Source organism: Poromitra crassiceps (genome assembly GCF_964638095.1).
Source record: "Poromitra crassiceps genome assembly, chromosome: 23".
Taxonomy (NCBI): Eukaryota; Metazoa; Chordata; class Actinopteri; order Beryciformes; family Melamphaidae; genus Poromitra; species Poromitra crassiceps.
The window spans coordinates 15,126,050-15,149,862 of record NC_139639.1 but is presented as its reverse complement, the minus strand read 5'-3'; the positions used below and the strand labels follow the sequence as shown (position 1 = coordinate 15,149,862).

Here is a 23,813-nt window from a genome sequence, read left to right as displayed (position 1 = left end):
GACAGTTATTGAAAGTTTTACGGGGGGGGGGGCACCACAGAACAATTACGCTTAGGGCACCCAAATGGCCAGGATCGGCCCTGTATTGAATTGTATTGTATTGTATTGTATTGTATTGTATTGCATTGCATTGCATTGCATTGTTAATTGTTTACAATTTGTTCATGTTAATTGACATTTTAAAATTGGGTTGCCTAGTAGCTACACTATCTAGCTGAATACCCGTCCCTGTGTGACTGACTGGCCATTTATTCAGGCCTTGTTCACAGAGTTAGCATGCAGCCTCTCCTCTCTCTCCCCATAGGGTTTTCATAGTGCACTTCACAGCTCAGCTCACCTGGTGGAGCACCTGTGGGCTCTTCCACTCTGGAGCTGTCCATGGTGCTGAACCTGTGTCATTTTGGCCACTAATTAGCAATTTGTGACAATTTAGTTGTCAATTAATTACATAATTCAATAATTCAGCTCTGTTAGGTTACCTGCAGGGGTGCTCTTTACACTTCCTGAAAGATTCAGCCCGATCACCCGTAAAAGGGCATAGCTGTGGCCGAACACAATTCTGCTCTCACACTCACTCACTCACACTCACTCACTCACTCACTCACTCACTCACTGACTCTTATTATAGGATAAGTGTAGTGCACTGAGCTAAATAAAGAGGTGTAGCGCGCACACACAGATATATATACACACAGATATACACATGCATATCTGTGTATATGTAGACTATATAATATGTATTGATTTATATAATTTTAAATTTAATAGGCTATGTATTATGTATTCTAAATTTTAATGATGAACACTGAAGTGAAGAACACTTCACTTTATGTGATACAGTTGTTTTTATTTTGCATACTATCCTGAGAGTTTTGTTCATTCATTGACACTGTTGTGAAAGCTCAGCCCGAGAAATTGTAAAATAGGTAAGACTGTTACAATGTATTACTAATGCAGATTGCACTTGAGGGACTCAAGTGTGATGATGATGTCAGTAACATTTCAATGACAGAGAAACTTCCCAGACTGGAACCATTGAGCACAGTTTCCTTCTGCAGCAGAATGGGCCTCGCTCCAGCCAACTGCTGTGGCCGACTAGTGAGAGAGAGGTAAATGATACTAAAACACTTCCACCGCAAAGAAGATTGACTTGTACCTGTACCAGTAGTACAGACAGATTGACTGTGTGTGTGTGTGTGTGCGGGTGTGTGCGTGTGCTGTGTGTGTGTGTGTGTGTGTGTGTGTGTGTGTGTGTGTGTGTGTGTGTGTGTGCGCGCGCGCGTGCGTGCGGTGCGTACGTAGGTACGTGCGTGCATGCGTGTGTGTGACGTGACCATCCACTGCGCCATCACATTGTAGATTAGCCTTCAGAAGCCCTCCCATTGCCAAGTTTGTAAGACACGGTAAGTGCATTAGCTTAAGCCTATCTGGCATGTATGATCCAAGCACTGCAGTAAGCACTGGACACATGCATGGAGGAGCAGAGCTGCAGATGGATCTTTCACACAAGTATTCTCCAGCCTTCTGTGAGCTCAAATGAAGACAGAATCAATCATCTGTGAATGACGAGGCCACGATGTTGAGATTCAGCGTGCGTATTTGGATTTTAGGGTTGATGTATGCAGGTAATCTTGCTGTTGTTGAATTTCCAGTATGTTGCAAATGTGAGAAAAGTAGTATATTTTGCAAATGCTTCTTAGGAGTCAGAAGTAGTGTTTTGCCAGATAGAGCAATGGTAAGTTTGAGAACATTTTGATTATTTGTCAAATAAATCAACTAAATCAAATAACTAATCAAACTAACTAATCAAATAAATCAACCTGTCTGGCAGTATCAAAATTGTTCTCATCCGGCAAATCATTCCTAGTTGTTGGTCCATGCAGACTAACGCGAATGCCAAAAAATGTTTGCAAATACAATCTGGCTCATGTGCACTGTGCAGTATGTTGTAGATAATTGTAGGTTCGTGGGTGATAGTATTTATTAGATATTGTTGGGATTATTACATATTGGGATGCAAGTGGCCTAAGTTTGCAGGGTGCCGCCTAGGGCTGTGAATCTTCACTGGCCTCACGATTCAATTCGATTCCACGATGCATCACAATGCATCTCGATACAGCTCAAAGTATCGCAGCTCCAAGTATCACATCCTCAATTTTCTATATTATTACAGCACATGGCTACATTTTCATCAATTAATACAAGCAGTCGGATGAATATCAACTCCCTTTTTTACTTAGAAAGTGCTTTAAAATCTGAATGTCCACATACATTTTAACATAAACGATTCAATGATTCATCTGTCAACGATTCGATTTGATTCACACGTCCGCATCGCGATGCATCGATTAAACGATTAATTTTGACACCCCTAGTGCCGCCTGTTTTCTCAAACACAATTTGAACCAGTTTGGAAAATTTGGTGAGAGACGTACAAAAAGTGTCAGAAAAAAAGTTCACAATTCTAAATGATATCAACCAAACCAGTGGCACAAGGTACGGGCCCCAGTACACACTATTTTTACGGGCCCTAGTGTGCGCATGCACGCACGCACGCACGCACGCACGCACGCACACACACACACACACACACACACACACACACACACACACACACACACTCACACACACTCACACACACACAGTCAATCTGTCTGTACTACTGGTATAAATGCTAGTTCAAAACCTGCATGTAGTTTTCAGTAATGCTATGTAATTCTCCTCTTAGGCACTTTCTCTGATGAGGACATCAAAGGATGTGAACAGCAGCCATGCCAACATGGTGGCACATGTGAGAGCCAAAATGGAGGTTTCAGATGCCTTTGCTCCCAACAGAGCCAAGGCGGGCGCCTGTATGGAGGGGACACCTGCACAGTAGCACTTTCAGGCTGTGATGAGAACCAATGTGAGAATGGAGGAATGTGCTCCCCTCTATTTGTGAATGCTCAGCACACGTACACATGCATCTGCCTTGCTGGCTTCACGGGCGCCAGATGCCAGACCTCCACCGTCTTCTCGTTCGAGAGCCGTGGCTACATGTACATAGAGACTCCGCTTCTGCCCCCGGAGGTGCCTCTGGATGTTACATTCAGCTTCAGGACCGCGTGGCCGCTCGGCACCCTGTTGCAGCGCAGAGTGGATGACCTGCTCCTCAGCATCGAGCTGATCGACGGGCACCTCCGCCTCCGCAGCCTGAGAGGTCAAGGGTCAAGCACGCTGGTCCAGGAGCTGCCTGAGGATGTGTCCGACAACAAGTGGCACACGGTGGAAGCGTCGCTGGGCGGCACGGGCAGCCACATCAGGCTGCTCTGCACCGGCGGGGGCTGCAGCACGGTTACGGGCACAGGGATCCAGCTGCTTGAACGTGCCTCTGATCTCCCCGAGCCCAGATCACTTGGCCAAGGCCTCTTCATAGGAGCTCAGCCCAGCTGGGGTTTGGGCAAAGTGGACCTCCCTGCTGCTTTTCTGGGCTGCTTCCGGGACGTGCTTGTGGACTCGCGTCTGCTGGTGCCCGGTGCCAGGCCGGCGGTGCTGGTGCCCGGTGCCAGGCCGGCGGGTTCGGATGCCCAGGCAAACGTCACCGTGGGATGCAGCGACAAAGACAAGTGTGAGGACGGCCCGTGTCAGAACCGAGGCCGCTGTGTGAGCCAGGGCTGGAGGAGCTACATGTGTGAGTGTCGCAGGCCTTATGAGGGAACCAACTGTGCAGAGGGTAAGGACAAAGGGAAGTGCAAGCAGCAACAATTTCAAAATAAAACGAGATTATATTATTTCAAAATGAATCCATCTAAAAACTGGGAGGGCCTGGTGTTTATTTAATTTTATTGATTGCCATTTACACCTTGAGAAATGTGATTTCGGTCAAATAGACCCTTTTCACGGGGACCATTTTGTGTCAAAAAGGCAGCGTAAACACAGGTGGAAGCAAAACACTAATGAGGGTTTCCAACTTCCATGGTTGGAAGTTGGAAACTCATTAGTGTTTTGCTTGCACCTGTGTTTACCCTGCCTTTTTTACACAAAATGACCCCCGTGAAAACGGTCTATTCCACTCAATTACTGGAAGAAAGCAGCTATTTTTTGTGGACACCACCTGCTCTACTCGTAGGTCACGTTAAGTTCAGCCTCAGTCTCGCCCCTGTAAAAATCTCAGTGGATCGCTTCATATGGAGCCGCCCTACAGGAAGATCAACTTTAAAGCAGCTTAAAGAGCCAATAGGAATCGAGCATTCAGCAACACCTGGGCGGCTGGGCCAAGGATGAAACAAACGTCTGATTCAATAGCTGACATGGGACACCTTCACTTTCAGGATTCAGGCAGTTTGAAGGACTTGCGCTACAAGCTCCCACTGTGTTCCTGCCATGTATAGATGTATAGTAGGCATGTGGAGGCATTCTCAGCGGCTGCCATCTTAAACAGCTTCTTCTTTTCAATGCACTCAATTAGAACAGAATAGAATGCATCTTCATTATCAAACCAAGGCTGGAAATAGTCCATAATCTCACCTTTGAAAGAATAAAAACAAGTACAAGCTGAATGTCTGTCTAATGCAGTTTAGTTACGCAGTTGTTTTATTTAGTTATTTAATAGCTGATTGATTTGTCTGTTGAATTGACAATGTTTTTTTTTGTTTCATTGCCTGCGATATACCTTGCATGAACTGACTCTCCCTATTTCATGTCTTTTTCTCTCTCTTCCTGCGCCCTCACAGAGTACATCACCGGCAGGTTTGGAAACAAAGACGTGGAGAGTTACGCCGTCTTCTCATTAGATGATCATCCGGGGGACACCGTGGCCGTGTCCATGTTCATCCGCACGAGACAGTCCAGCGGCCTGCTCCTCGTCATGGCCAACAGCACCAGCCAGTACCTCCGCCTGTGGCTCGAGGAGGGCAGGGTCAGAGTTCAGGTCAACAACTTCGAGACCCTGGTCGGTCGTGGCTTGGTCAGCGACGGCCACTTCCATCTGGTGACTGTCAAGCTGGAAGGCGAGGCGGCCATTTTGTACCAGTCAGCCCAGAGCCAAGGCTCCATCCCCGTCAGGCGTGTCCAGGCCCATCGTGGGGACCTCGTCTACGTCGGGGGGCTGCCACAGGCGAGGGCCTCTGACCCATTCAGTGGCTACTTCAAGGGATGTGTGCAGGACCTGAGGCTCAATAGCAGACGACTGCAGTTCTTCCCCATCGCAGCCTCAGTGAGGTCCTACAGCCTGGAGCAGCTCGTCAACATCGCACGGGGATGCAGCAGTGACAACGCCTGCACTGTGAGTGGCTGAATTGGTTATCTATCAGTGCAGTGATGTCAGTATAATGTCTGTGATTTCTTCTTGCCTGAGGCCTTTGTACTAGTTAGTATAATCAACGATTGATTTGAGCGGTTTGCCTTCATCAGATCAACCCCTGCCTCAACGGGGGAACGTGTTACTCCATGTGGGACGACTTCACCTGTAACTGCCCCCCCAACACTGCAGGCCAGCGCTGTGAGGAGGTGAAATGGTGTGAGCTGTCTCCCTGCCCCTCCACTGCAGTCTGCCAGCCCCGCTCCCAGGGATTTGAGTGTGAGTGTTTTGGGTTGGGACATTGTCTTAAAAATACATTGCCACAGAATAGGATCTATATATAGATATATATATATATTGTCTCAGTCAGAGTCCTAAAAATGGCCAAGGAATAGGATGTTGTAGTGTTAAATATAGCATCCTGTGTATAATATAATTATATCAGCCCATGTCTGAGCTTGGTGTAGTGAAGGGACTGTCTGCAGTGTGTGGTCCCCCTTGGTGTGTAGACACTGATTAATTACAGTGCGGTTAATTACAACAGGGATGCAGAGCTGAGGCAGGAACCCTACACAGGATTCCCTTAAGTCATGCTAATCCTTGGTCAGATTAAGCATCTCGCCACATGCCTCTGGACGTTTATGATGACCAGTCTTCCTGGAGAGGTCACATGATCACCGACGATGATGGAGGATGAGTGGTTTAGTTTCGCGTTGAACCTCTGGACCAAATGAAAAGGGTAGATAGAAATCTGATGAGTAAATAAGAAACAACTAATCTGTATAATAATTGTGACTCCCATGCTCTTGGATGTTCTTTGTAATAACGAGTTGCATCTCTAAGCAGTCTCTCCTTCTCTCCTCCAGGTTTGTCTAATGTGACACTTAGGAGTGACCAAAGCATTTTGTCCTACCGAGGCAATGGGAAGATCAAGCGCAGCCTGAGCGGTGTGGTCCTCAGCCTCCGTACCAGACAGTCTGATGCCACCCTGCTGCATGCACAGAACGGCTCTGCCTACCTCACCGTCCTCCTCCAGGACTCTCACCTGCTCATGGAGCTCCGGCTCGACGAGGAGTCCCCAAAGCTGACTGTACAAACCCCGGGTCCGATCGGTGATGGGGAGTGGCACGCGATTGAGCTCGGCATGGAAAATCAGAACCTCCAGAGCTCCAGGTGGATCGTGGTTGTGGACGGACGCACAGAGGAGCTCCAAGTGTCCGACAGCACCGCCGGGAACCTGGACTTTCTTAGGGAGGGAGCGGACATCCTCCTGGGGGGATTGGGGCTGGACGCCGGAGGGAACCTGGCCGGCTGTCTGGGCCCCGTGGAGATCGGAGGGATCACTCTTCCTTTCCACGGGGACACAGAGCTGAACCTGCCCAGGCCTCAGGAGGAGCAGTTTGTGAGGGTAAACGGTGATGCTCCCCCGCGGCACGGCTGCTGGGGGGCCAGCGTGTGCGCGCCCAACCCTTGCCAGAACCAGGCTGCGTGCGAGGACCTGTTTGACCTCTATCGTTGCGCGTGTCCCTCCGGGTGGGCCGGGCGACTGTGCCGAGACCCAGCAGACACCTGTGCCTCCAGCCCCTGCGTCAACGGCAAGTGCAGCATCGTGTCTGAGGGATACGAGTGCGCGTGCGAGCCGGGGTACAGCGGCGCCCGCTGCCAGGTGGCAGTGGACATGTGTGAAGGCAACAAATGCAGCAAGGGTGCCACATGTCTCAGAGGCATCCAGAACTACGCATGCCTCTGCCCTCAGGACCTGACAGGCAAATACTGCCAGTGAGTTGCTACACGGTTTATCTATAGCTACATCAATTACATTAACAGCAACACACACACACCCATTATGTATATTATAGCCTAACCACCCCTGATGTCATACTGATGTCCAAACTACTCTCTTACAGGGAGAAGATTCCTGAAATCCCATGGTACATTGAGACAATTCGGTAAGTGCCACTACACAAATAAAGAAAGGTACTGTATACATTTCCATTGCTAGACTGAACCAGGTGAATCCTGTGTGAATGAAATTCACCGATGCCAGATCGGAGGGAATTAACATTGTATCATACATGGATGTTTGATATTTTGTCCGGATAGATTTCCTGCACTGCCTGTGTCTGTGTGCGTGGGTAAGAGATGGAACTACAGCTGCTTCAATGGAGGGAACTGCTCCGACGGGAACGACACCTGTCACTGCCTGCCCGGCTTCACAGGACAGTGGTAGGCCATGCATTAACCCACTGATACCTGATGCAGCATTTGCATGTATATCCCTCATTTGTGTGTGTATCCCTTTAAGACCTTAAAGGGATACACACACAAATGCTGCATCAGGTATCCATGGGTTAAGTTATTTAATCCTCTTTGCCCACATTAGGGCACGTGCTAAAGTTTTCCACGTGGCTTTATATATAGCAACATACCTGTATAGTGTCAGCATGTGGCATTACACGTGAGGCTTATTAGTGCTCTTGTAGTCTTTTTGATATCCAGGCATCTGTGCCGAGTCATTGATGAATATCCCATAAATGGATATACCGGAAGTAATATGACAGATAGGAATGTCATCAATATGCTGTTATGGTATGAGGCGGTGATACAGACACATTTGTATCCATCTTTCTCAGCAGAGGATCAAATCAGATTCCCATTCAGTTTTATTGCCACAGTAGGTAATCAGATCCATCCCATAAACTTTGTTTTCTGTGATGATTTGTCTTTGTTAAGCCTCCTTTGACTCTGCTCCTTCCTCTCCAGAATACAATGGTCCCTTTTGATAAAGTAATCTGAATCGGAATGCAATAAAGCTGTATTAGTTCTGTGTAAACAAATTAAGTGTACACATCAGCAAAACCAATTACCATGCTTATTATTATTATTGCATATTATCTCTTACACACACACAATCATACAATTTGATTCACATAATGTATGCATTTAATTGAAGTGCTCCCCCCACTGTGTTAACCGCAGTGCTGCACCCTCGAGGCAGACCAGGGTTCAGTGTCTCACATGGACACTTTGCTCAGTTAGTTGGTAACTGTAAAGGTAATAGCAAAGACCAGCCCTTATTTCAAACCATGCTTTCTGTTGAATTGTCGTTCTGTTCCTCTTGATTTGCTCCCCAGGTGTGAGAGGGACGTGGACGAATGCGCCCCAGAACCCTGTATGAATGGAGGCTTCTGTATCAACCTCGTAAACAGCTTTGAGTGCATGTGCGATTTAAATTACTCTGGCATACACTGCCAAATAGACGTCAGCGACTTCTACCTGTACCTCTTCCTGGGCCTGTGGCAGAACCTGTTCCAGCTGGTGTCCTACCTCATCATACGACTCGACGACGGCCCAGAACTCGAGTGGGTCTTCTACATGGATGACGATGACGATTAGGCTTGAGGTTCACCCTCGGCTAGGACCATGAGAGTGGACTATTGACGTAGCGAGAGGACCAAGTCCGTTTAGAGCTACGCTAGGCATCTTCAAATGTTGGAGGCTCCAAATGCCAGTGAGTGGTAACTGTTTGAAAAATCAACTTCAGTACCCAGAAATCACATAACATCAGGTCAGTAAACTGCACACAGCATGTTTATTTACAAACCCCGGCGATGGCTTTATACCAAAGGTACAAGTACAGTTAGGTAGTGTTAGAATTTAATTCATTTTTCTGAACCGTTTTTGATTCTTCTTATCAATATGATCCTTTATTGGTTCCCCTATCCATTTCTGCTGTATAAATTGTCAGGGGGGGACAGATTGTCAGCTTTAGTGGAGTTAGCTGTGTTTTATTGTTCAACAAAGACATTGCTGTGGAGTTACTTTTTTTTTTAGGGACAGCACGGTGGATCAGTGGTTAGTACTGTTGCCTCACAGCAAGAAGGTCCCGGGTTCGAACCCCAGTCCATCCCAGGTCCTTTCTGTGTGGAGTTTGCATGTTCTCCCCGTGTTCGTGTGGGTTTCCTCCCACCATCAAAGACATGTATGTTAGGGTTAATACTCATGTCAGTGCTCCTGACCAAGGCAATGGCAAAAGAACTGGAGTCGGTCCCCAGGTGCTGCACTGCGGCTGCCCACTGCTCCTAGTAGAGGATGGGTCAAATGCAGAGGATGAATTTCCCCATGGGGATAAATAAAGGATAACTTAACTTAACTTTAGTTGCAGAACTACTTTTCAAATGAGATGATGCACGTTTGGCATAATGCCTTACTCAAGAGAACACAATGTAAGAACAGGTGGAGGGGGAAATAATCAAGTAATTGGATTCCCATTTGTATTTGCCACCTTATGGTTACTGGGGTGTGCTGTACCTGTAATATTTCTGAGTGCATTTGAAGGCAGCATCTGCTTGCTACTGTTGTGACTGTTGGCAAGGTGCAGAAGAAAATCTATGAGATAGAGGTAAATTCTGGACTTTTGGACCTATATTCATTCCTTCAATCTATCAGAGCACTTGGATCATGCTTTTTGGAGTTATTTCATTGTAATTTTATTTCTTTATTTATTTTTTATTCTACAGTGCAGAGGAAGATTATGGCCATGTTTGAACAATTTGAGTTCAAAGATAAATTGGAGAATTCTGAGAATAAAATCAGAACTCTCCATAAGTCTGTTTTGTTTCGGTGAAGTGCCACCTACTATGAAAACATGGCCATCAACCGCAGTTCTGTGCAGGGCAGAGAACAGGAGGACTACAACTATTTCTGGAATTACTGTATTACAAAAGAAATGAGTTCACAAGTCCAAAACAGCAACAGAGATGGAGGAACGCTTAATCCATTGAAAATGTGACTATATATGTTACGCTGTATGTCATAACTAGTGTACTGTCAAGGTCAATAATAGAAACTTCACCTTGTCTCTTATGAACAGATTTATCTAAAGAATGTGTCATATTGCACAATATTTCTTCATAAGTACATGAGGTGGTCCTTGTGCCTTAAAATCTCTTTTACCTGGAGCACTGTTTTCTAATCTAAGTGTATGTTTTATAATATTAACTGTTCAGGGACACATTTGCATTGTTATATTCTATTGGAAATTGAGAAACATCTATAGGAAATCATGTGTATTTAGAAATTGTACATATTGTCCAAAACAAATCCATGAAGGCTATTCTGCATGCACTGCATACAGAACCTGATCTGTAAGATGTACATAAAATACACTCTGTAACATGTTTGCAAACTGACTGGTTTTATTTGTAACTTTTAAACATATAGCCACAAACAACACTAATAAAATAAAATATTACTATCTGATCTGGACATTGATTCCATCAGTTCACAACTTTCCTCTTCAAGGTACAGTACCAGTCGTAAGAAAATACATACCGGGTACATATTATAATGTCCATTCATTCATTCTGCCAATTGGTTAACTATGATGTCAACTGTAAACAAACTGTAAACCACAAGGGTGACAATGTAATATTAAAGTCAACTTCTTTCTTTAAAGAAAAATAAACGTGCAAATAACGTCTACTGAACTAGATGGACCATGCAGTATTAGATCCATCTCGAAAACACAAGCTTCATATTCTGTGTGGTCAGTCAATTCAAACAAACGACCGGTGGTGCTTTACTGTCTTCAGTAAAAGTCCAATCTTGTATATTATGAACAATAACCAGATTGACCCTCCCACATGCTTGGTTAAAGAAAGATTAAATAAATACAACAATCACATAATGATTTTTGTCCGCTCAGCTCTAGACACCACACCTGATACAGCAATCGTACTTTCCGACTAGGGCCAGCAGCAACCATACTAAAGATGTGCTCACAGTACTGTTATGCGTTCAAGAAGTGGGTGCCACTTGTGGGTCGGCTACAGAGCAGTAACGTTAACCTGGAGCTGAGTGAATCTAGCTGCCTCGCAAGGGTCCAGTAATGTGGCCCTGCATAGAAAAAGGGGTGAGGTGTGATGTTTTTCCCACCCAATCGTAAAGCAGCATTTATCAGTGTTTACGCTTAGTTCACACAGACAACCTACGCCTTGCCTTGCCTCAACCCACGCCTACGCCGAGCTGGGCGTGAACCTGTTACACGCTTTTGTGATCACACCGCACGCCTTTTGCACGCCGAACCTGGAGCCGAGTCACAAGCGCCTCTCCTCTCTCCCGACTGTATTTTTTCACGTGTTGTCCAGAATTGTCATGGGTAGCCTCTAGGTAAAATAAATCGGATATATTTAATGTTCTATTGATGCTGGATATGTATAACCAGGTCTGACTATAGTCGGACATTTTAGAGAGGTGATCTTGCAAAAATATGTGCTGGCACAACAACATTGTCCATCTTGCTTCTTCGGTTGCTATTCTCTCTCATGAAGATTTGTTTGCCGACGGGGAGAAAGCCCCACGTGATAGCTACCCATCAATCTCTCTGTCTCTCTGCTCAACATGTTGTAGTAACTCCATTTTATTTTGAAATTCAGTTGACTTTGCCGTTTCCGACGGATATTGTGCGTTTTTCTTTCATGGCTTGACAGAAGAAGTCTGCCTGCACGCGCCTTGTCGGCTTCAAAATAGAACTCACGCCTATTCGATAAAATCGGCAAGGCACAGGCAAGGCGTGGGTACACGCAGGGTTCACGCTCAGGCGCACGGTGTACACAGCCTCGTTGACTAAAACGGACGCCTATTAAAAAGCGTGGGTAAAGGCAAGGCATAGGCAAGGCTTGGGTCGTCGGTGTGAACCCAGCCTTAAGGTCCTTACACATCGGGAGCATTTTTTCCGTGCGATTAATTCGCACGTCAATATTTTCCGAACCTATATCAGTCAATGCAACCGTGCATACCAACGGCGAAGTTTCGCTGAGCGTTATTGCTGTGTTTATTTTTTCAAACCACGGTCGATTTTTCAGAAATTCGCTTCCAACGTGTACACGTCTGTGGCTGTGATTGACAGGTGGGTCAAAACTTGCATCGCAATTTCGTGCCGTATATTCGCATCGCTCTTGATGTGTAAGGACCTTTACATATAAAGAAGTGGTGAGGGCTTTGGAGAATACTGGCCAGCCCTACTCACAGAGCTCACAGTCACACAGCTCTTTGTAGATCCTCCTTCGTATCCTTGGTATGTCCTTCTGGGTGAAATGGAGAGGTTTTGCCAAGGCAAGGCATCTAGAATACTGAGAGAGACAGAGAGATTAATTATTCGATCACAAAATAAATAAATACAAAAATCATAGAGAAGTAATATTATACACATGTATTTTAGGTAGGAAAAGCTTGCTGGCACCTCCAAGACGAAAACTCCACAGTCATTTTCATTGGTCTGTTGTGGAATTCCCTGTAAAGGACAGTAGGGGGAGACAGCAACACATCAACTCGACACCACATCAAGGCCATGTCCAGTAAAGTTCCAGCAGGTGGCGCTGTGAAGCTGGACATAGCCCATGACAATCTATTGTGCTCTTTTGTGTAACCTCAGAATGCTCAGAATAAAAGGCATATCACATCAGGTAGTCAGACAAAGCCACACAAACCTCGTCACAAAACACTGTCCACCCGTCCTGAAACGCCGGTTGCTGCCTCTCTCTTGCCTCTCTCATCACGTATTTCAGGATCTTCTGTCGTAAGCAAAGCATAAAGAAAACATCTTTGTGATAGGAGACATGGATGAATGATGAATAGGAAGTGTTGCCAGTCACAGAAAATCTATTGTTACCCTGGCAACCTTCTGGAGCTCGTTGCCTTGGGAGTCATAGATGCAGATACTCTTTTTGACCGTGTCGGCAGTCACCAGACACCAGTGAACCTCCAGATGTACGGGCACCAAGAGCAGGCTCTTAGAAAACAAGTCCACCTGCACAACAGGAGAACCGGGGAAGCCGTTAAATCCACTCACTCACTCACTCACTCACTCACTCACTGGCATAGTTTAGGTTCTCTTATAACATAGATAGAACATTCTCATTTAACATTCCTATCCAAGACTTTGATTTATTATGTGGATTTCTTAGCATATTAGCATGGCTGATGAGCATATCTAGCTAGTACATGTATATCATTGCTATCAGACGAAACACGCTCGAAAATGCAAACCTTTCAGAAACTACAAGAGAGGCTTGTTTTTAAGATTGAACACCATGCATTTATTAGTTAAGCTTATGGGGTTCTGGAAGAGATTCATGAACCCAAGGATCACAAAATTTTCTCCACCCATAAAGGAAGATGTAATTCATTGGAGTTCAAACTAAATAATCGCCCAAACTGGTGTTATGATTTTCTGTTCTTGAAAATAGTGATCTATATTATGAGTAATGTCTGGATAAATGATAATAAATCACTCCTATGTTAGACCTGACCTGCTTTGTCCATCTCTTGACTCCCTCATATCCTCTGGTCACAAGCTGTCGGTGGAAGAAGCTGTTGAGAAAATGGACCTAAGAAGTGGAAAAAAGAGGGAAGGAAAATTAAACTGCGATCATGAAATGAATATAATCTAGGCCTGTGCAATTCCATGTAGGGCTGGGCAATCATTCTAGATATGTCTTAGATTTTGGATATCGTAATATGGCATAAGTGTTTTGTCTGGTTTTAATGGCTGCATTTCAGTAAAGTGATGTAATTTTCTGAACTTACCAGATGTTCTAGCTGTTCTATTATTTGCCTGTACCCACAAAATCATTATATCAATATTATAGTCAATATGATGATTATTGATCAAAAATCTCATTGTGTAAATATTTTGTGAAAGCACCAATATTGTCGCAATATCAATATGGAGGAGAGGTATTTGGTCAAAAATATTGTGATATTTGATTTTGTCCTTATTGCCCAGCCCTAATTCCAATGTGCCGTTAAAATCCTATTCCAGTCAAGAATATGACACTCAAAAGACATTGGGAGGCTTAACAAACAGACCTGGGCCAAGTAGTACATACAAATGATATGGATGGGGTTCGACAAATAAGGCACTTCAGTGACAAGTTTAGAATTACAGGCAAATATTGCAAAATTAATTTACTATAATCTTCTACAATGTAACAATTCAAATGTACAATGTGAATTGTACTGATGTAGTAACACCCACCCCATCTAGCGCCCAAGCAGCATGAAACCAAAAATGCAATTTAAGTACTATCTGAGCCAGGTCTGTCAACTAATGTACACAACACTGAAATCTACCTTATGATGGGCAGATTCCATAATCAGTTCTCCATACATGTTCATAACCTTGAAGAATAACAAACACAAAACCACAGCATCAGTTTTAAATATACCAATCAAATTCTACTTAAACATTGAGGCTCATCTTCCAGGCATACATCTTACCACTCTAAAGTGTCAAACGATTTAAATGAGAGTTAGATGCCAACCTGGTCGTTCAACCAATTCTGCTGTTTCAGGGTCGACAAGTCATCCAATGTCAGCGTGTGTTTCCTGTAGACCACGCGGAAGGAGGGGACAGCTCGCTGAAGTATCGCAGCTTGGTACTTTGTAGCCTCTAAGAAGATGGCATGTTTCCTACAGGGTGGCAAAATATCAAATGATTGCTCCCAGAATGACATCTCAACATTAAGAGATACTGATGCTTGAGCTTAGAGCACACACTTACAACTTTTGAAACAGAAGTCAAGAACAAGAATTCACTGTCAAGCGAATGTGACAAATGAAGCTGCAAATATGCAACCAAAGATTCAAGAAAGTGGTTACAATGTTTGTCTCGACAGTCAGTGGTGGTTTTCCTTTTGAGGAAATAACTTCTTAAATGTGAATATTTTCTAGTTTATTTACTCTTCTATGAGAGTAAACTGATTATATTTGGGTTGTGACATTTGAGGATGTCATCTTAGGCTTTGGGGGGAAAGTGATCAACATTTTTTTGACATTTTACACCAAACGACTAAAACGAAGTCGAGAAAATAATCGACACATTAATCGATAATTAAAATAATCTTTAGTTGCAGCCCGACCGGTGAGAATCAAGCCTCAAAGTCTGTCAGTGTAACACTGTACTCAAGCAACACAGAACCGCACAAGACATGACCACACGGATGAAGATTGAAGCTACCTGTCACTGAAGTCCATGTTAAACTTCCTCTTCAGGTGTCTCAATACATCGCTCATTTGGAGTGGCATGAAACTTGCATACATTCTATAGAAGTCATGAAGGAATTCTAAGAGAGATTGAAAACACAGCACTCAAATCACCATGAAAACCAGCAAAGTCAAGCAAAAGCAAAATATGACAAAAACAATCAACCAGGGGGTATGCCCATACCATACCGTGGATGTGGGTTGTCAGTGCTTTGTGGCTGACATCCGGTCGATGCTGCCTTTGCATCTTTTTGCTGGCGAAGCTCTTGACAGTATCTCCGTTGGTAGCCTGGTCCTGAAGTGGAGTGACAGCAGTACATTGTTCTGATGGGCCATCGGGTTCATACAGATTCTGGCCACCATGCCTTTGAGATGGCAACATTTTCTTTGCTATGTGTTTATCTGTGATTCCCACATTCCCATGTCTTTGAGACAGTACTGTCGTCGCCTGCATGTTTCGATCAACATCAGTGACAGTGACAGTGACCAGGTGCGGCCATTGGTTGGTGGTAGTAGTAGTAGTAGTAGTAGGTATGTCTGACAGAAGAGTAGGCTCACACAGCTTCTGTAGGCAACTGTCTTTGTCGATTCTGTCCAGGCTCTGTGAGCGCTGCTTTTTAACTTTCCCTTTGTGTGTCTGTGACTTTAAACTGGGACAGGGCCTGGAAGTGGTCAGGCTAGCTCCCCTCTGTCGCTTCATGGCTCTGAATATCCAGAAAAGGCACTTCACTCTGCTCCTCCTCTTCCTCCACATCCACAGCCGTAATTGACACAAGCGTCTCTTGGCCCGCCTAGAGGGATGGCAGACGCCCTTAATACAAGACATCGATCTCCTCCTTCTGTTGAGGTGTTCTTTTGATGGTTTCCTCAATGGGCAAACCGCACACGCAGTCCCCCCAGCTGCTGGAACAAAGAATGGATGTGTTACTACATGCTGGATTATACACCCTCTCTTTAAAATAGCACACACTTTTCCATTTTCATTGTTTATTCACTCTGAATTAGAATATTTTGGTTGGTTTTCAATTTCAATGATGTCTGGGTAATATGGTTAATTAGGTTACCTATGGTCATATCACTGTCATTGAAGATCATGCTTCACACAACTACCACATCAAATGACCATGGATTTACAACTACAGAAAATACACTTATATCAATGATATAAGTGTATTTTCTCTAGCACTGTAGCAGCACACATATTAATATGATATAATATGTCTTGGGGCTGCAGGACAGGGTTTCTCACTAACTTTCCAGACTTCTTGGGAAATGCGATATATATATATATATATATAACATTATTTTCCTGGAAAGCATTTTCCATACTTGTCCAGGCTTTCCAGACGCGCATGGGATCCCTGTAGGCTACCTAAACAAGTCATGTAACAAGTCACTGAGCTGTTAGTGAGCCAGGTGACTTGAATGTTCTCTTCAGGCTGGGAAAACCACCAGAACCACAACGTGGCTCGTAATTTGGACCGAGCTGACACGACTTCTCCTTGGCACGTGTTGTCCTAACAAGTCCCAGCTAACTTCGGTTTACGACACTGTCGCAAATGGCTAGCTAGGCTACCAGCTAACTAACCCCAGACCGCTACTTACCGTTACTTGCTTGCTTCATCGAGACTTTTGACTGGGACGAGCCGTCATTGCGCGTTACACTATCGTGTCCTGATATGACTGAATTAGGAAACTATTCACCACGATGTTCAAAGGTTTGACTCTGGACAGCTGTCTCTGTTTGCGGTATCTGCTAGTGACATCTTGCACAGTCGCGTGTAGACTGCGTCACTTGGGCCTCGACCAATCAGATTTATCGCTCCTTTCTTTCTGTACTTTTTTTTCCTTAAATGTTTATAGTTATTATTTTAACATAATAAAAATTTTACTTAACATTCTAAGTTGTTTTAATTACCTATCATTATTATTATTATTATTATTATTATTATTATTATTATTATTATTATTATTATTATTATTATTATTATTATTATTATTATTATTATTATTATTATTATTTTATGAATTTATCTCTGACATATAAAGAAAACAGAGGTCTTATGTTGGAATTTAAAACGTTTCATAAAAGGATATTAAAAGTGACAACTATTTGTCTATTGTGTATGTTTACATAAAAAAAGACAAAAAAATTAAAGAAGGGACTATGAATGTGATTTTCTGGGCCAGCAACATTTTTGCTGTAGTCACCTGAAGTAGATGCTCATGATCAAGCTGCACTTGATCCTTGCTGTTTTGTTCAGTTTGAGTCCTCAATTCACCTTGTGTTTGAGGACATTGGGGGCGGCAGCACGTTGTAGTGCAATTTGACGTTGAGAGCGTCCTTCAGCTGTGACCAAGGTTCAAGCCCAGCGTTGGCAAACATCCGCCCTGCTGAAGTGTCCTTGAGCAAGTCACGGAATCCCTACCAGCTCCGAGCTCTGCTCAATGATTCTCAATGTTGGGTCCGGGGACCCCCAGCGGGCCCCAGGAAAAAAGGGGAATCATTTATTTTCACTATATAATTCCATCTATAAGTAACACAATGACAGAATGTATGGCTGTTTTGGTCACAAGTTTCATACACTTTCTATAATGAAACAGCAAAAATCTTGTCAGAGATGGGGGACCCTGGGACAAAATCTTGTCAAATCTGTGGTCTAATTTGTGTCAGTTTAGGGGTCCTTGACATGAAAAAGATTGCAAACCACTGCTCTAACTGACTTTGACCTCTGACCTCTCCGGAGACAGGAATAGTTCCAACACACAACATTTAAGAAACATTCATGCCAAAGCTGGCATGGAGTACATGTGATGCACTGCATAGTGCGATCTACTGCAGGGCACAAATTTAATCAGCACAGATTCAACCTGGAGTCCCCTACCGCACACTCGTTCACCCCACACCAGGCTTTGTCAGCTTACATTTGTTTAGGCAGTAATCCCAAGACAGAGACCGGTGTGAGGGGGCAACAACGAACCACCACCACCCACATGTGACTCAGGAGTCAGGGGGGTGATCGCATTGTTTACCTTGGCTCTGTTCTACTGTTTAAAGTGCAAGGTATATACACCATGGGCTGCATAGGCTCGTCTCTTCCTTGACTGTCCGGTTGGTCTGATTCCTCTCTCTCTTGTACCTCTGGTAGACATGAATTCCCTGGGCATTTCTGTGGCTCTGGGACTATTGGTGGGGGTGTGGGCTCAGGTGCTCGTGCCCAACGTGATCCGACCTCCATGCGATTCCATAGAGGCAGAGCAGGCAGCTCTGGTGGCTCAGGATTTCCTCAACGCCCAGCACACTCACGGCTACAAGTATGCCCTGAACAGGATTGAGGACATCAAGGTCGTTGCCTCTGTAAGTGAGCAAGTGAAGATGAAAAGAAGCCAAGCCTAAATATATAGCAGGATGCCAGTCAAAATGAATAATTTCTAAATTCATCCAGAAATGTGATTTGGTGAGCACATCTTGTAAAATCACTAATATAATCATATGTGGATATTTTATACCATCATCATTATGTCCTCACTGTCTCCAAGCTTTATTTAATCATTTTTCATGTAGTTTTAAAATAAGAATGTACATTTTCTAAAGAAAGTATCAGTATTGTGTGGTATAAAAACACCATCGCTTTATAACATCTGCTGACATTTGTATAGACACAGTCAGTCAAAGTGAACCAGGAACCAACATGAACATTACAACTGTGCTCCATTTTCAATTAGAAATGTCAGTTTAGGGGCGACTGTCTCAATGGCAATCATGTAATGTCCAAGAAGTGTCCAACAAATTGCCTCCCAAAGGAGAGATGTTGACATAATGGTTGACTCTACATCTCCTTAGGCCGGTGGACAGGAGACATATATCATGGAAGTTGACCTGCTGGAGACAAACTGTCATGTGACCGACCCCACACCTCTTGCCAACTGCACTGTCAGACCCAAAATATTGACGGTGAGATTGCATATCCTTGGTATGCAACAGCGCATGAGATTGAAAAATATGAATATTGTCAATTAAGTTGTTTCATATTGGAAGTATTGATTTGCTCTTTCCATTCAGGCAGTAGAAGGAGACTGTGATGTGGTGCTGAACAAGGTGAACGGAGCTCTGATTGTCGCAGCATTCAAGTGTAAAACTGAAGGTAATGCACAATGACTACCATATCAATGTACATTCACATTCACATACACAACCACATGTATGTTGTATATCAGTGTTGGGCAATAACTTAAGGGTTTATACTTTCCAAAAATGTATTATATTACACTTAGTAATCTAAGTAACTTCAAGTTACTGCATTACTTTCTCCAGTGCTGGCACAGGGCTAAAACGAAGTGTGGAGATGTGAGACTACTGCGTTACCAGAACGCAATTATTTTTTTGTCCTAGGTAGGCAAATAAGTATGTGGTTTGACTGATTGTTGACTCCTGTAAGGTTAATTATTGTTCTAATAAAGTGGATTCAGTTCTAAAAGCAACTAGCTAAACAGGTTGTAGGCCTATGTCACTTTATGGAAGGGGGCGTAGCTAAAGTAATATAGTAAACTAACGAGTAACGTAACTAATTACTTTTGATATCAAGTAATAAGTAAAGTAATTGTATTACTTTTTAAAGGAGTAATCAGTAATCAGTAACTAATTACACTTCCAGAGTAACTTGCCCAACACTGGCGCGTATGCACAAAAAACGACACCTCTTTTTCTCTGATGTGTAGAATCAAGAGAGGACTTGTGCCTCGGCTGTCCTAGCCTCCTTCCCCTGAATGACACCACTGCACTGGACTTAATTCGTGCCTCTCTGGCAACCTTCAACAACATAACGACCGGGGCAACGTTCACTGTCGGGGAGGTTGGAAGGATGTCATCACAGGTGTGGACCGAAACATAATTGGCCAGCTGTCATATGCAAATAGTACATTATCTCGGGCTGTCAGTACACAAATATGTCTCAACCTTTCGTTGCAGCTTGTGGCTGGTGGGCTCACCTATGCAGCAGAATATGCCATAGTTGAGGCCAATTGCACCGATGATACCTGCGTGCCTCTGAATGATGCTATGGCTGTAAGTACACACGGCACACACCTTTAGAAACAACACATTTTTGAAGAGAGTGGAGCAGTGGGTTTATTTAACCCATTGATACCTGATGCAGCATTTGCCTGTATATCCCTCATTTGTGTGCGTATCCCTTTAAGACCACGAACCACATTAACGCGGTTTGCGGTCTTAAAGGGATACACACACAAATGCTGCATCAGGTATCAATGGGTTAAAAACAAAAGGTACACCGTAGCTATACGCTTATACAATAGTATATACAATAACAGTATACAATATATTAATCTTGCTAAGAGACTTCAAAGGAAATATAATGCTGGTCATCAAATCTAGCATAGCAATTGAGTATGATGAAAAAGGAGGAAAATGATCCTTTTCTTTTCTTCACCAGCAACGTGGTTTCTGTACTGCGAAAGGTTTGAGCTCTGGACACTCAGTGGACTGCAATCTGTTTGCCACTCTGGTAAATTGTTTTGATTTCCAAAAACGAGTCACCGGCATCACCCTAATTTGATACATACATGTATATACAAATCATTTATTTTGAAGGATCTGTTCACACATACATTTCTACCCCTTCCCAGATTCCCATTGTAGATGCCAACAGCACTGCACCTGCATCTCCTGTTGTGCCACATGTGGTCCACGTCCATGCAGACAGTCTGGCACACAAGCACGGTCTGAGACACCACAAACTCACCACCCTTCATAACCCTCAGCTCAACGGCTTTCTGTCACAGTCACAGTCTACAGAGTCACTGGAGTCAGATGAGGTGGTGGCCTCTGTGGCTCCAGTGGTGCCGGTGGCTGCTGACCCCACTGTAGTTGCTGACCCCGCTGTAGTAGCTGACCCCGCTGTAGTCGTCATTGAGCCCGCCATGGTCGTTGACCTCGCCGCAGTCTCGTCCTCAGCCTCGGCCAGCGTTGAGGTCGCCGCTGTTGTGGTGAAGAGGGAGGCACCTGCGTCAGGTGCACCTGAACCCGAACCCCTAGTAGTGCTGTCCGTTCCTCCCGTAGGAGTTCCTATTGTTGGTGTAGCAGTTCCTATTGTACCATTATGCCCAGGGAAGATCAGACACTTCGACTAAGTCTTCAGGGCCCTCACACAGCAACACAGACTCTCTATGCTTGCATTCTTCAGCAACAGTGGTTGTGATGTAACTTGATGGTCCATATTAGATCAAGGAAAGTGGCATGCGGTTGGTGGTACATAGGTGGACAAAAAACATACATTTAGCCATTTAGGGAGATGTGCCAATATTTGCTGGACTTAAAAGGGCCACATACATGGAACATAGTGTATTTCATAACACGACTCTGTTTAAAATGGATAATAAAGATTTGCGTTCAATACTGTAAAACTCTCAGGCTAAGCCTTTTATGTGTTTGGGGTTTTAACATGCATTGTAAAAAATGTAAACAGGTAGTATTTATAGGTCAGGTTGTCCAAAGTCCGGCCCGGGTGCCAATTGTGATCCGCAGACCAATTTTAAACCGCCCGCAGCTTGTCTCTCAAAATATACTGCAAGTGGCCGTCCACACAGTATTGGTTAATCAAGAGAGTTCACTTTGCATTTTTTCCGTTCACCTAATGATGACAGCACTATCAGAAGTAGATACAACGCAGGTGGAAGTAATGTTTTCAGACAGTAAATCCTTACAGTACAATTGTATTGTATGTGATTTTTCTTATAACCGATATGACAGAAGCAGCTGGCTCCCAGGTATTTTCACATGATCTAATCTGGCCCCCATTCAAAAGAAAGTTGGGACACCCCTGTTATAGGTCATTGAAAATGTGTTATGTTTTCATACAATATTGGTTAATCTGTGAAATCAGCGGTCAGTGGAGCTAGGTGACTTTTTTCCAGGTTAGATGAGGCCTTTTACAATAACCTCTCTACACAGAACTGTGAATGAACCCACAAGTACCACAATGCCTTGAATCATTCATAGCACATCTTCCTGGGTGATTGCAAAACACAGGGTGGACAAGTGCACAGTTTGCCCATTGTGTTGACTCATGCCCATGACATCCCTGTGGACCCACAGACATTGCCACCAAAACTGCAGCCACTCACACACATAAGAATTCCTACTCAAAAGTCTGCTCCAGGGTGCAGCTATACATACTTGTTGACATTTGGTACTTTTTGATGAATGGGTAAATGTTAGCAAATGTCTATTTGCATGAACGGGTCAATGTTCAGGAAGTAGTTCTGAAGTTCATGCAACTAAGGCAAATACAAGGGCAGTGCACTTTTTTTTTTTATCTCACTGCAGAAATGTAAAGGTAGTTCAACTTAAACTTACATTTTCTTGCTGCTTTAAAATTGTGAATTGTCTGAAGTAGTAGTATTGAATATTTGGGTCAAAGAGCATTAGTTGTAATGTAGAAAAGCGAACTGAGCGAACTTACAAGTCCAATCAACAAATGTCTAGTCATGCTGATTTGTGTTTCCAAGTCGAATGCATATAGCTACTGAAATCCTGTTATTTTTCACAAGTTTTGCTAGGTTTAAGTTAAAGTTCCTCTTTTATCACATGATTAATACAGTTCATAATATACAGCTCCAATACACTTACTTGTAGTGTATTGTACCTGCCATGTGCATCAGAGAGTTACTTTAGTTCCCAGGTACATAGAATATATTTTATTTATTTTTAATCAGAAAAATAAGACTTTCTCTCAAGTACCCCTGTAGTACCTCCATGTACCCCTAGGTGTATGCATACCCCAGTTTGGGAACCACTGGCCTACTGGGAAGTCTGCTAATGAAGTGCTGAGTTTAGTGAACTTTTTTTTTTTTTTTTTTTTTTTAAGTGTCTTAACTCAAGATGTTCATCTCATGGATGGTTTTACGTCATGAATCTCATATGCATTCAACTAAGTGGATAAAGTTAAGTTGAGGTTTTACAGTGTATACATTTGATTAAAAAAAGGCAGCTATAATGCCAACAAAAAATATTGACAAAGCAAACCGTGTTAACTTTCAAACTATACAAAAAGGAAATCACATGGCCTTAGTATGCTCATGCAACAAGAGGCATCTTAACATTAAATTGAAGGTATTCAAATCAATTTTATATGTATATAGCGCCAAATCATAAGTTATCCCAAGGCGCTTTAAGCCTCTTCACTTCCCAGCTTTAGTTTTCCCTGATTTTGCGAGATATGTTAATGTACCATGGAAAAATCCAAAATTGACAGAAAACTCTTGCACAAAACAGTCCATTCCCATGATTTATTCTCAGTAAAAAAAGTTATTGTTTCTGCTTCTGATGACCACCATGATGACCATGATGACCACCATGATGACCACCATGATGACCATGATGACCATGATGACCCACCATGATGGGTTGGTTTCGAAATCCTGCAAGAGACAAGCACATTAGTCCATGTGATTGAGTAAAGATGTGATT

General features: G+C 43.6%; 3 protein-coding genes across 3 annotated transcripts; 2 read left to right on the top strand and 1 right to left on the bottom strand.

Annotated features, from left to right (window-relative positions):
* Window positions 1-2,468: 2,468 nt before the first annotated feature.
* Window positions 2,469-8,674, top strand: LOC310796765 (protein crumbs homolog 1-like; the record flags this gene model as incomplete). Its single annotated transcript, XM_083659001.1, has 8 exons — window positions 2,469-2,496; window positions 2,729-3,712; window positions 4,713-5,263; window positions 5,392-5,557; window positions 6,145-7,057; window positions 7,186-7,227; window positions 7,382-7,504; window positions 8,413-8,674. The coding sequence occupies 8 exons, from the start codon at window positions 2,469-2,471 to the stop codon at window positions 8,672-8,674; spliced, it is 3,069 nt and encodes a 1,022-aa protein (XP_083515127.1).
* A 3,573-nt stretch (window positions 8,675-12,247) lies between these two features.
* On the bottom strand, window positions 12,248-17,711 carry LOC310796764 (sentrin-specific protease 5-like; the record flags this gene model as incomplete). Its single annotated transcript, XM_083659000.1, has 10 exons — window positions 12,248-12,411; window positions 12,522-12,572; window positions 12,769-12,852; window positions 12,951-13,088; window positions 13,591-13,668; window positions 14,414-14,461; window positions 14,605-14,752; window positions 15,300-15,405; window positions 15,515-16,116; window positions 17,608-17,711. 10 exons carry the CDS (start codon window positions 17,709-17,711, stop codon window positions 12,301-12,303), a joined length of 1,470 nt encoding a protein of 489 aa, XP_083515126.1. The 3' UTR covers window positions 12,248-12,300.
* Window positions 17,712-18,476: 765 nt separating this feature from the next.
* LOC310796763 (alpha-2-HS-glycoprotein-like) lies at window positions 18,477-21,475 on the top strand (the record flags this gene model as incomplete). The annotated part of the gene is made up of 7 exons (XM_083658999.1): window positions 18,477-18,683; window positions 19,170-19,280; window positions 19,389-19,470; window positions 20,045-20,199; window positions 20,295-20,390; window positions 20,779-20,850; window positions 20,972-21,475. The coding sequence occupies 7 exons, from the start codon at window positions 18,477-18,479 to the stop codon at window positions 21,473-21,475; spliced, it is 1,227 nt and encodes a 408-aa protein (XP_083515125.1).
* Between the last annotated feature and the right edge of the window lie 2,338 nt (window positions 21,476-23,813).